This window comes from Paramisgurnus dabryanus, chromosome 24, assembly GCF_030506205.2.
Source record: "Paramisgurnus dabryanus chromosome 24, PD_genome_1.1, whole genome shotgun sequence".
Taxonomy (NCBI): domain Eukaryota; kingdom Metazoa; phylum Chordata; class Actinopteri; order Cypriniformes; family Cobitidae; genus Paramisgurnus; species Paramisgurnus dabryanus.
This window is the reverse complement of record NC_133360.1, coordinates 7147462-7160202: the sequence shown is the minus strand read 5'-3', so window position 1 is coordinate 7160202 and position 12741 is coordinate 7147462. Positions and strand designations below refer to the sequence as shown.

General features: G+C 37.1%; 3 protein-coding genes across 4 annotated transcripts; 1 reads left to right on the top strand and 2 right to left on the bottom strand.

Moving 5' to 3' along the window:
• Window positions 1-555: 555 nt before the first annotated feature.
• Window positions 556-1224, bottom strand: LOC135724460 (hydroxyacyl-thioester dehydratase type 2, mitochondrial-like). Its single transcript, XM_065244488.1, has one exon. The coding sequence runs from the start codon at window positions 1222-1224 to the stop codon at window positions 757-759; it is 468 nt and encodes a 155-aa protein (XP_065100560.1). The 3' UTR covers window positions 556-756.
• On the bottom strand, window positions 1218-3823 carry rpp14 (ribonuclease P/MRP 14 subunit). 2 transcript variants are annotated; one of them, XM_065244489.2, is made up of 6 exons: window positions 3730-3823; window positions 2956-3086; window positions 2784-2868; window positions 2392-2468; window positions 1526-1604; window positions 1218-1355 (listed from the first exon to the last, which is right to left on the bottom strand). In XM_065244489.2, the coding sequence occupies exons 2-6, from the start codon at window positions 3027-3029 to the stop codon at window positions 1260-1262; spliced, it is 411 nt and encodes a 136-aa protein (XP_065100561.1). In that variant the 5' UTR covers window positions 3030-3086; window positions 3730-3823; the 3' UTR covers window positions 1218-1259. The 2 variants fall into 2 exon arrangements, with proteins under 2 accessions (XP_065100561.1, XP_065100562.1); XM_065244490.2 differs by lacking the exon at window positions 3730-3823 and adding an exon at window positions 3612-3724.
• Window positions 3824-3912: 89 nt separating this feature from the next.
• rbck1 (RanBP-type and C3HC4-type zinc finger containing 1) lies at window positions 3913-12617 on the top strand. Its single transcript, XM_065244485.2, has 14 exons — window positions 3913-4008; window positions 4142-4346; window positions 4692-4736; window positions 4826-4970; window positions 5065-5161; window positions 5239-5437; window positions 5552-5637; window positions 6994-7167; window positions 7640-7800; window positions 7888-7999; window positions 10247-10426; window positions 10506-10604; window positions 10704-10847; window positions 10933-12617. Exons 3-14 carry the CDS (start codon window positions 4700-4702, stop codon window positions 11011-11013), a joined length of 1515 nt encoding a protein of 504 aa, XP_065100557.1. The 5' UTR covers window positions 3913-4008; window positions 4142-4346; window positions 4692-4699; the 3' UTR covers window positions 11014-12617.
• The last annotated feature ends 124 nt before the right edge of the window (window positions 12618-12741 follow it).

The window sequence follows — 12741 nt, the reverse complement described above, 5'->3', positions numbered from 1 at the left end:
TACTGTATTATACGTATTTTCCTGACTGTACAACGGACTAATTTGTATTAATATTTGACCTTATCACGTTTATAAATAAAAAAACGCTATGCTCAAACAGGAAACAACATGGGCTCATTGCTAAAATGACTCTTTCATCTTTTCTTGCGATGCTCAGTATTTTATAAATGTGATATGCTTATACATTTAGGGCTATCGGCTTCATGTATGCACTTGCTTACATTATTAGTCGTTATAATGTGGAAAAACAAGCTAGGTGTCTTTGCGTCCCCGCTAGCAATGAAGCTAATGGTTGAGGAGGAAATCACGTGACCATTCGCAGCGAGTGACTCGACTGCCTTTTCATCATTTCGATAATACACTTTTGGCAAAGCATCTCTATGTTTTTGTACGTTAAACATCTTTTATAGATAAAAAGTAAACATAAAAAAAGACAAACTAATTATGGGTTGGCAAAAATGCTTGAGAACATGAACATTATTTTACCCCAACACGAAAAATACTTAATTTCAATATTTTAATTATCACAAAATAACAACACAATCAAAACACTGATTATTTTTCAACACAAAGTTTATTAAAACTGCACCTCAGAGAATAAATCTGTTTATTATTACATATAGGAAACAGAAGTATTACCTTTAAACAGAACAAAAATAAATGTGCTTTCTGGCAGCACATTTTGTTCATAAACACAAGACACAGCATCCATTCAGTTAAAGCGAAGGACAGAAAAACAAATTTTGTTTCTCATGGTCACTGTGAGTTCTCCGGGATCATAACCATGACCTCTCCCTCCATGACCACCTTGTCTTTGACAGCACAGGAAACAGAAATGAAAGCGAAGGACATTTTGATTTTTTTAACTTCTGCTTCCGCCACCACCTCCTCTCCGATGTAGAGGGGCGCCGGAAAGCGTATTTCCTGATGGAGAAAAATGCAACCTTTGCCGGGCAACTTAGTCCCCAAAACTGCTGAGATCAGACCGTTAATCAGCACTCCGTGAACAATGGGATGCTCAAAAGAGGTTGTTTTGGCGTACTCAGGGTCGAGGTGGAGAGGATTTGTGTCTCCAGTCAGCTCAGCAAAAAGTGCGACATCTCTAGCACTGAACGTTTTTGCTAGTGACGCCCGTTCCCCTACATAAAGCAGCCTGTGACCTACCGTAAGGGGTGTGGGAACTGTCAGTACGCCAGAAAATGCTGAGTTGACAACATGACACATATTTCTGCTGAAAATATTTCTTCTAAGAATAAACGTCATTTTTCAAATAATGTCTTTTGTGGGCCCTCCTCACGAAGTCCGAACTGCAGCTCTCGGCTATTCCCAGACAAAGCTAGCAAAAAAGGTGACACCTGAAATAATAAATAAAACAACTTTAGATAACCTTTTGGGATGTGTTGAACACAAGCTCTTTACTGACATCTACTGCTATTACAAGAATGCAACATGCAAGGTACCAAAATTCCATAGTTGCAAAGACTTGAAAGTACATAAGAGATTTAGTAAAGTTGGAAAAACCCACCTGTATGACCCTAAAAGCACAAGCCACCTCCTGAAAGGATCCCAGCAATGTCAAGGCACTCCACAATTTCACCAGCCCCCTTTTGCAAAAAAACAACAGGGAATGTAAGGTAATGAAGATTTTTATTAAAGGTGCCAAAGAATGCATTGAAATAAAGTGTTAAATTATTCTCTGATATCTACATAGAAAGTATGTGGCTTTATTAAGTGCAAAAATTATCCAGAGATGGTTTTACATGTCCATTTAGCATTATTCATCTATGCCTTTGTAAATACTGTTTTACATTCTATGGCACCTTTAAAAAAAACTACTAGACTGTCCAAATTCATAACAACACAGTTATTCTGCTTCATAACTTTAGAGCAAAAATATATCCCACATCTCTAAAACTAGGGCCATTTCTTTACATTTTATTTTGATCATACACGGTTTTTATAAAGATGATTGTGAAATTTCATGAGTCTTTGACTATATTTAGGAGATATTTTATAGCATAACACCATCCATCCCAAAATTATGAAGTTTGGTCAATATCGCCCAGCCCTACTCTATCAACTAATATCAGGGTTCCCATACCTTAGTTAACTTGGAAATAATATGGATTTTGTTTCCAGAAAACTTCTTGCATAAAAAAAGATTCAAGCACTTTCAATGACCTATATCTATGTATGTATATTTTCAAAAACTTGAATTATTTTCCCCAGATTCACAAACTTTCAAGGCTTTCAAGGACTTGTGGGAACCCTGTAATATTCAAATAAAAATGTTCCTTATCTCAAACCAAACCTCCATTTTCCGTTGATTAAACTCTCCTGTGCATTGTAAACATTACGAAGCGATGTATATGCGATGGAGAAACTACTTACCTGTTGTATACCCGCAATATAGCTGTCCGTGAGCTCTCATCAAACTTCAACAGATCAAATGGAAAAGCAGCTCCAATCTGCCATATAGAAAAATATTCAATTACACCAAAGAAACAAGAGTCTATACGCAGGGGGGCCCAAACTCAGTCCTGGAGGGCCGGGGTCCTGCAGAGTTTAGCGCCGACCCAAATCAAACACACCTGAAGCAGGTAATTGAGGTCTTACTAAGCATACTAGAAAAATGGCCTCCATGACCGAGTTTAGGCACCCCTAGACTATACAAAACATAGTGCAGAATTACAGACAGGAACCAGAACTTTGATGGTATTTATCTACCCGTTTTACTTATACTTTACTTAGTTATATAATAAACGGTGCATAGGTTTCCTTACCTCTCCATACAGATCCTTAAGAGCAGAAATGATCAATTGTTTAAACTGTGGGGCGGAAATACTTTTGTTTCCATTCTCCAAAATTCTAAGAGAGTTACAAAGACATTACATTAAAATAAACAATGTATTAAAATAATATAATAATGGTTGATAGTTGATAAAATTTACTTACAGGGATATCTTCATATAGTGATATACGGAGGCATTTTTGTACACATGTCGCTCATAAGTTGTGGGTTCCTCCATAACCTGTAGTAGCCTACTGTGGTTGTAAACTTTTCATTTACTCATACAGTCTGTGATCTGCGTTTCGATAAACAAAAGATAGATATTTATTAATCCAGGGCTATGTTCTGCACTAAGGTTTGTTGAACATTTACATTTGAAGTACTTTGGACCCTGCTGAAAAGCAATATAAACCACAACAGACGTTCCAATGGATTTAATGGGAATTGTATAATAGAAAATATAATGCTCTCTGTGGTTTTTCCTGGTAATGTGTTGGGTTCTTCTGTTGATGAGATGTTATTTGGCAAATGGGAACCAATAGGACACCAATAAATCCTACTGGAATAAACCACATAAAGGACTACATAAAGGAATTTTGTAATTTTTTAATGGAAAACAGCTGATGGTATTTGTAATGAAAACCATTAGAATTAGTATTAACTTTCCAACAATGGGTGGTATAATAACCATGGTACATTAATGCCATGTAGTTTCATGGTAAATAAAAACGCAACTCAGTTTTTCATCCTGTACTTCATGTAAGGTAAATTATTAAAGTAATGAACACTTTACTGGAAAGAACAATGTTTTGCAACTCACGCGTGAGGTCTACACTAGTTTTAAGCTCCAAACCCGTAAAACTGTTGACTCAAGACCTGTGTAACAACGCAAATTGCATGTATTTGTTAATAACTGTTATAAAACCAACCAAACTTACACAATAACAGGCTGCCAGCGTCCTTCACGTGCCAACATGCGTTTCTTCCTCAATTAAATATCGCGAGAAAAACGACACACTGCCCGTTCTTCAAAGTATCGCGAGAACGATGTCGTGCGGTTTTTCAGCACTCTATCAAATCTCGCGAGATCAAAGCGCCTGACCCGTTGCAGATAAGCGAAATATGCGATTATAGATTTTTACTTAGGATTTGTTCATGACGTAAAGGCAGAAAGAAAGGCTAAGATGTGGCAATATTTTTACTACGACGTATTCAAAGTAAGCAATGATATAATACAAATCTAATATATATTATATATTTTTGACTTTTATATATTTAATGGCATTCATTTATTTATTTAAACATTATAAAATAAGTTTCATATCATGAAAATGCATGCATTCGTCTTAGGTTTTGATAGAGAGTTGCGCAACTCTCATTCAGAGACGCTTGAGGTTTCCTCGGAACTTCCTGAAGCAGCTTCTTTCGCTTTTCATTTACAGTTCATTCAGCTTGGAAAAAAGCAAATGTTTTTAATCGCCTGCTCACAGTTGAAAGAAAACAGACGAAGATAGAGAAACAGAGAAAGGGAGAATTAAATAACTTTAGTCCTATGGTAAGTTCATTGCTGCGTTATTTCGCTGTCGATGTTGTTCGGCGTCACGAGGGCTTGTTTTCTGTTTCACTGTTTAACTTCATTTATGCCAATTTTACATAAAGACCATTTTATATTGATGCATTCATTTGACTCAATCCTTACGAATAACTAAAAGTATGGTGCTTTCAAATTTTTATAAAAAATATTTTTTAAATATGTAAATATCATATGAATAATATTATAGCATGTTATAGCATCAGTACTGCCATTTTATGCTATTAATGTTATGAGTCTCCACAGTACTTACATTAAATTACATACTACTAGTGCCTAAGCTTATTAATGTCTATTTTTTGAGATCAGGTACAGGTATGGCTGCCCTAGATGCTTCTAGCAATATAAAAGAAGGTAAGTGTTTTTCATGTGTTTGTTAATGCAATGCTAATCAATGCTTGGCCACATATAGCAACATATTAATGTAACATTAATGTAACCAGCGGAGGATGCAGCTCAGCTCCTGAGTGAAGCCATCAACTCCAGCGATAAAGAAGAAGCGATGAAATGTCTGGAGCAGCTGTTGGATCTGAAGCTCCCCGTGTGCGTCAAAATAAAACCAGAAGCGTACGTCCAAAATGACATCAGGTATGCTGTCAAACCAGAAGTATTTGTTCTGAAAGTCTCCCTGGTGAGGATCAAACCCTTACTTGATTTTCTGCTATGTTCTGATGGACTGCAGGTTGAGGGTTGGAGTGGCTGATGCCATGTCAGATGCCCACATCCCCATTACAGTGACGGTACCTGTTTACATAACAATATCAGAACTGAAGGAAAAGGTGAATAATTTTGATATTGTTAATAAATGAGTGATCTCTGAAAGCTATTGCAGTCCTAAATTTTCGTAAACTTTTAGATCAGTAATGACTACGGATTCCACCCGACCCTCCAGCGATGGGTCATCGGGAAGCGTCTCGCCCAGGACAAAGAGACCTTGTTTCGATATGGGATCAGAAACGACGACGACTCTGTCTTCCTCTTCATTATGGCGGCCAAGGCCGTCAATCTGAAGCGTGAGCAGGAAAGAAAAGATAAGGAAGAGAAACTCATAGATGGTAATGAACTGGGCCTTCTATATTGACTACATTTACTGAATCACATGGTGCTTGAATGACAGCTCATAGTTTTTGGGTAGATTAAACACAGGTTGACTTTTATTTTCAATAAAGATATCATAGAAAACATTGAAAATCAAGACCGGCCAGCTCAGCGGCCACCAGATGTGCGCCCGAAAGCAAATATTCCCAAACCTCAGGTATCTATCCTGTCTGTCTATCTGGCTGCTTGTCTATCTGTCTGTCTCTCCGCCCGCCTATCTATCTGTCTATTTTCCCGCCTGTCTGTCTATCTATCTATCTGTCTGTCTGTCTGTCTCTGTCTGTCTGTCTACCTATCTATCTGCCTGCCAATCTGCCTGCCTATCTGTCTGTCTGTCTATCTATTTGCCTGCCTGTCTATCTGCCTATCTGTCTGCCTATCTGCCTGCCTATTTATCTGTCTGTCTATCAATCTGTCTGTCTGTCTGTTTGCCTACCTGTCTGTCTGTTTGCCTACCTGTCTGTCTGTCTGCATACCTGTCTGTCTGTCTGCCTACCTTTCTGTTTATCTATCTGCCTATCTATCTACCTATCTGTCTATCTATTTATCTATCTATCTGTCTGTCTGCCTGCCTGTCTATCTATCTGCCTGTATATCTATCGATCTGTCTGTCTGCATGTCTATCTATCTGTTTACCTATCTATCTGCCTGTCTATCTATCTATCTATCTATCTGCATGTCTATCTATCTATCTATCTGTCTGTCTGTCTGTCTGTCTGTCTGTCTATCTTCATGTCTATCTATCTTCATGTCTATCTATCTTCATGTCTGTCTGTCTGTCTGTCTATCTATCTATCTGCATGTCTATATGTCTGTCTGTATGCCTGCCTACCTGTCTGTTTGCCTATCTATCTATCTGCCTGATCTATCATCTATCTTCATGTCTGTCTATCTATCTGTCTGTCTGTCTGTCTGTCTGTCTGTCTGTCTGTATGCCTGCCTACCTGTCTGTTTACCTATCTATCTATCTATCTGTCTGTCTGTCTGTCTGTCTGTCTGTCTGTCTGTCTGTCTGTCTGTCTATCTATCTGCATGTCTATATGTCTGTTTACCTATCTATCTGTCTGTCTGTCTATCTATCTGCATGTCTATCTATCTGCCTGCCTGCCTGTCTGTTTGCCTATCTATCTATCTGCTTGTCTATCTATCTATCTATCTATCTATCTATCTATCTATCTATCTATCTATCTATCTATCTATCTATCTATCTATCTATCTATCTATCTATCTATCTATCTATCTATCTATCTATCTTCATGTCTGTCTGTCTGTCTATCTATCTGCATGTCTATATGTCTGTCTGTATGCCTGCCTACCTGTCTGTTTGCCTATCTATCTATCTATCTGCCTGATCTATCATCTATCTGCATGTCTATCTATCTATCTGCTTGTCTGTCTGCATGTCTGTCTGTCTATCTGCCTGTCTGTCTGTCTACATGTCTGTCTGTCTGTCTATCTATCTGACTGCCTATCTATCTGCCTATGAATGATCATATTATGAATGTTACTTTAGGCCGGCTGGTCCTGTCCAGGGTGCACATTCGTGAATAAACCCACCCGTCCAGGATGTGAGATGTGTAGCACGGCCAGACCCGACAACTACAAAGTACCAGACCTGTACCAGCCAGATGAAGAGGAGACCAGAAGACTTCAGTGTGAGGAACTCGCTAGCCTGCAGTATGAGCTGGTTAGCTGAGTGGACATCACATATTGGACATTACTTATTATTAAGTTAAAGCTGTTACTGTACTAGCAACGACCAGATCATGATTTCGATTCTCAGGGAACTCATATACTGACATATTGTATGCTTTGAATGTATTATAAGAGTGTATGCCAAATGTATAAATGTAATGTAAAGAAATACTGATCTGCAGGATGTAGATACAGAAAGTGAATTATTTAAGTGATCCATGACAAGGAGTACCAAATTATTAAAATATTCAACCATTTAAAAAAGAAAAATATAATGACTTTGGACATCAAATGTACCTGCAATTATATAATTATATAATGACTTATGTACGTAATGTATACCATAAATGCTTTGGATAAAAATAATTAAGGATTATTGTGTTTGTATATGAATTATCATCACATCAAAAGATAAAATACTAAAATATAATGCACAACTGTGTCTGGTTTCTCTTCATTGATAGTCTATTCAGGAAGAACGGGAGAATAATTTCCGTGACCTCTTGGAAATAGAAGCCCACAGCCTGGTGGGAAACACGGATGAACTGGACTGTGCAATTTGCTTGTGCACCATCTCGCCAGGGGAGGGCGCTGTATTAAGAGAGTGCTTGCACAGCTTCTGCAGGTAGGATATGAATGGGCATCGTTTATAAAAGGGTTCAACTAAAATGACTTTATAGACTAAAATCTGACGTTAGCATGTTTCCTACAGGGAATGTCTAAAGGGAACTGTTCAGAACTGCAGAGACGCTGAAGTTACGTGTCCTTTTGTAGACCAGGAATATTCATGTAACTGCAAACTTCAAGACCGAGAAATCAAATCGGTGAGATTGAAACTTTCCTGCTTAAAAAAAAAACAATAGAAATTTGAATGGTTTCTATTACAAAACCATTAAAGGGCACATATTACGCCCATTTAATAAAAGTCTCAGGTGAGCCTAGAATGTGCTTGTGAAGTTTCAGCTCTAAATACCCCACAGATCTTTATTATAGCATGCCCAAAATGCCCCTATTTGGGTGGGAGCAAAAAAAACGCATGTGTACCTTTAAATGCAAATGAGCTGCTGCCCTCATTCCTTTAAAGGATTAGTCCATATTCTTAAAGAAAAATCCAATTTACTCACCACCATGTCATCCAAAATGTTGATGTCTTTCTTTGTTCAGTCGAGAAGAAATTATGTTTTTTGAGGAAAACATTGCAGGATTTTTCTCATTTTAATGGACTTTAATAGAGCCCAACACTTAATACTTAATTCAACAATTAACAGTTTTTTTTCAACAGAGTTTCAAAGGACTCTAAACGATTCCAAACGAGGCATAAGGGTCTAGCGAAACGATGGTAATTTTTGACAAGAAAAAAAGCACTTTTAAACCACAACTTCTCGTCTTCCTCCGGCTGTGTGACGAGCCAGCGCAACCTCATGTCATTGCGTAATGACGTTGAAAGGTCACGTGTTACATATATGAAACGCACATTTGCGGACCATTGTAAACAATAAACTGACACAAAGACATGAATTATTATCATTCCACATACAACAACGTTGGAACGGTCCTCTTTCTCCACACTTGTAAACACTGGGGCGGAGTTTCGCGTTCGTCCTCTGTGACCTCTTGACGTCATGACATATTGCGTGAGGTCACGCTGGCGCATCACAGGACCCGACCTAGACGAGAAGTTTTGGTTTAAAAGTGCATATTTGTTATTTTTCTTGTCAAAAATGACAACCGTTTTGCTAGATAAGACTCTGAAAAAAAAACTGTTAAGTGTTGAGTTAAGTATTAAGTGTTGGGCTCTATTAAAGTCTATTAAAATGAGAAAAATCCTGCAATGTTTTCTTCAAAAAACATAATTTCTTCTCGACTGAACAAAGAAAGACATCAACATTTTGGATGACATGGTGGTGAGTAAATTATCTGGATTTTTTTTTAAGAAAATGAACTAATCCTTTAACAACTGACAGTGAGCGCTTTTGGTTAGAAATAGATCTGATTCCTGGGAATACAGTCTGAGACAATAGTATCTTTAGCCACGTAGGGCTACAACGTAATAACAAACACATTTTGAAAAGCTTTTATTCAGTCAGACAATGGCCATGGGCGGGGCTTTATCAGTGTGACATCACATTAACAAGAAAATCAACACATGTCTAATGATTTTTGTCATTGTAAGTTTGTTATGCTCACACACTGCCAACACACATTTATTTCCAAACACCCTGTAAAAGTGGATTTTGCATAATATGTGCTCTTTAACTCATTTCTCGCCAGCCATTTTTCGAAAAGTTGCCCGCCAGCATTTTTTTGTGATTTTCACAAAAGTTTCACAAAATGCCTTTTGAGAAATTGTTCTTCTAAAAATATAACTATGCAAATATATAAACGTGCAAATATATCAAATGAAAGAACAGACCCTCTGCTTTTAAACAAACAATAAACAAACAAACAAAACTGGGGAAAAAAACTTTCTTCCATCTATATTTTTTTCTCTGCTTATAAACTCTTAAATATGGGTAGTTTTCAAAAAAAAAATTTTGTGAAGGATTTTTGTTAGAGATAAGATTGAGAACGATTATCAAAACATACACAGAGTTTAAAAAAAAAAAAAAATTAGCTTTTGTTTTTTTATATATTGGGTAAGTGCACCCAATTTATCTAGTGGATAATCGCGGTATTACAGATTAACATCAAACCTCATCAGGAACACTTTTTAATGCAAATGTTTTCTCTTAATTGACAAGATATCTAAGGATATCTCGTCAATGGGGGGGAAAGAGTTAACATCAGCTGTTTACCATTACACATTTCCTTTATGTAATGTGTTTTGAGTCTACTTCCAGCAGTATTTAATGGTTTTCTATTGGTTCCCATCCACCAATGGAACCCAACACAATTCACAGAGACCAATAATAGCTTTCATAAAAAAATACAATTCCTATAAAAACCATTACACTGAATTTATGAAGTGGTTCCTATTGTTTTTAGCAGGGTTATAAAGCACTACTATACAACGTTTATATATTGTGATTTACCTGCTACGCTTCAACATAGACTTCAATGTTTTCCTCCAGCTGCTTACCCAGGACGACTATCAAAAGTTTCTGGAACTGAGGCTAAGCATCGCAGAGTCCCGCAGCGAGAACAGCTACCACTGCAAGACGCCCGACTGCCCAGGCTGGTGCATCTTCGAAGACGACGTGAACGAATTTCTGTGCGACATCTGCAACGAGACCAACTGCCTCCTCTGCAAGGTAAAAACCAGTCTTGTTTAGCTTCATGGATGTTTAGAGGTCTCTTTATATAGATCTTAAGCGTGTGGGTTTTTTATAGGCCATTCATAAGGGAATGAATTGCAAAGAGTATCAGGACGATCTTCGCGTAAGAGCGCAGAATGACGCCGCAGCCCGCCAGACCACAGAGATGCTTGAGGTGCGCAGAAAGTTTATTTGCTTAAGCGCCCTTCAAATACTAATAATCAAAGTCATATAGAAATAATATATATATTAAAATTTTGTTCATTGACCGTAGCAACTTCTAACCAGCGGTGAGGCGATGAACTGTCCCAAATGTAAGGTGATCGTCCAGAAGAAAGACGGCTGTGATTGGATCTGCTGTCTGATGTGTAAGACGGAGATCTGCTGGGTGACCAAACAGGCTCGATGGGGACCACAGGTCAGAGACTAAACCACACGATTTAGTGACTATATGCTGTATATTTAGTGTGATAAGAAAACTCAGTAATGTTTTGTCACTTCAGGGTGCTGGAGATACATCAGGTGGCTGCAAATGTCGAGTCAATGGAGTCCTTTGCCATCCAAAATGCCAAAATTGCCACTAAACGCACTTTTACACACCCCATAAAACCTCACACACAGTGCGACACACAGGTTGTGAAGCTATATGCTCCATTTATTTAACCCACTATGGCACAAGACTCAACTTTTACCAAACACTGATTACAGACTATAAACTGTCACCACAACAGAATTCGGAAGTTATTGAGCCTTAATAGGAAGTTAACTATAGGAAGTGCCTTATTGCATTAAATTTATATAAGAGTTATAAGAGTACAGAAGTGTTTACAAAAACTATGTCTTAAATCACTACTATTTTTTTATTATAAAATCATACTATGGGAATTGTGCAATGACGGATAATCAAACAGGTTTCTGTCATCTATTGGCGCTGTGAAATGATTGGTCAGGTATACACAATGGGATACTCAAGGGAATTTTTGTTTGCTCTGCTGTTGTAGTTGATGTTAAAAATGTGTACATCCAGACTTAAAAAAAGAGGAAGAAAATAATAACAAAAAAACATACGTGTGACTAATGCAGAGAAATTGTGACAAATGACTCTAATCGAATGTGTAGTATGCAAATTGCTGACATACCAAAACATTTTAATTATAACGATATTACAATAAAATACAACTGGAATTGTTTTTTCAACTGTTTACAATATTTAATGAATTATTTAAGATAGCACAAAGAATTATTTTTTCATAACTTGCATTATATAACGTGCTTCAAGAATTGATCCAAATGAAACGCTTTCACTCTGTTATTTTTATTAAACATCTTTAGTGACATGGTCAAATCTGACACATTGATTGAATGCATTAGAGACAAATCATAACAATATAACAAAGTGCAAAAGAATAAGATGCATCTTCTTTAGTGCAAAATAAAGCATGGGTGGCTATGTATGAACAGTAGTTCTGCACGGATGTGAGTTTGTTTTTAAATAATATAAAATGCAAAGACCATAATAAATTACTTGGATGTTACTGTAAAGTAAAATTGTGGCAATGATCAGTTTTAATTGTATTTACTGTATTCACTGTAAAAAGTGAAAGTTAGATCTATTTAAATTTAAGTGTTACCAATTGAAGTCATTTTTTTTTAAGTTTAATCTACTTAATTTTTTCTTAAATTCTCACTTTAAAGGGAGACTTCACCCATTTGCATTAAGCTTTGTATAGTTAGAACCCCAGTCATGATTTTGAATGGTCGTGCATCATTTTCTCAGTTGTCGCTGAGACAGGAGAAAACCAGATTTCTGTTTTGCACTTCCTTCTTTCAATGATGTAAAAATCATCATTTTGCATCATTGAAAGAAGGAAGTCCAATATCTTTGTTGAGGAGGTGAGACTACAAACACCCCTTTTCTCGGTCAGATAGGCACCAAATTCTAAATGTATGTTACATTTCGACTACAAATATGACACGCTTTCAATAAAGATTAATGTTTCTACGGGTGAAATGCTCCTTTAAGTGAAAAAATGTAATTACTTTATCAACGTAAATTTTGTTATGTGGCGTACACACCAAACAACGATTTGCGCAAGTAGATTTCATACAAAGTCAATGTAAAGATGCAAATAAACGCAACTTTGCGTAGGGCGATGCGAATGACATGAATCAGGCGGCGTGATTGCCCCCCCAAAAAAACACTCGCAAACAATTGCGTCGTCGCGCAAGTTGAAAATATTCGAGGGAAAAATTTGCATTACATGAAGTTAAATCCCATGAGTAATCTAGAGCGAGGAACACTTTGCTTCGCG

Coding starts and splice junctions, on each gene's coding strand:
- LOC135724460 (XM_065244488.1), bottom strand. CDS start 1,224: ATGTGTCATGTTGTCAACTCAGCATTTTCTGGCGTACTGACAGTTCCC.
- rbck1 (XM_065244485.2), top strand. CDS start 4,700: ATGGCTGCCCTAGATGCTTCTAGCAATATAAAAGAAG. Junction 4,737..4,825: donor TTCTAGCAATATAAAAGAAG/GTAAGTGTTTTT, acceptor TAATGTAACCAG/CGGAGGATGCAGCTCAGCTC. Junction 10,427..10,505: donor CCAACTGCCTCCTCTGCAAG/GTAAAAACCAGT, acceptor GGTTTTTTATAG/GCCATTCATAAGGGAATGAA.
- rpp14 (XM_065244489.2), bottom strand. CDS start 3,029: ATGGAGGAACCCACAACTTATGAGCGACATGTGTACAAAAATGCCTCC. Junction 2,469..2,783: donor TTAAGGATCTGTATGGAGAG/GTAAGGAAACCT, acceptor TCTATATGGCAG/ATTGGAGCTGCTTTTCCATT. Junction 1,605..2,391: donor ATATTGCGGGTATACAACAG/GTAAGTAGTTTC, acceptor TTTTTGCAAAAG/GGGGCTGGTGAAATTGTGGA.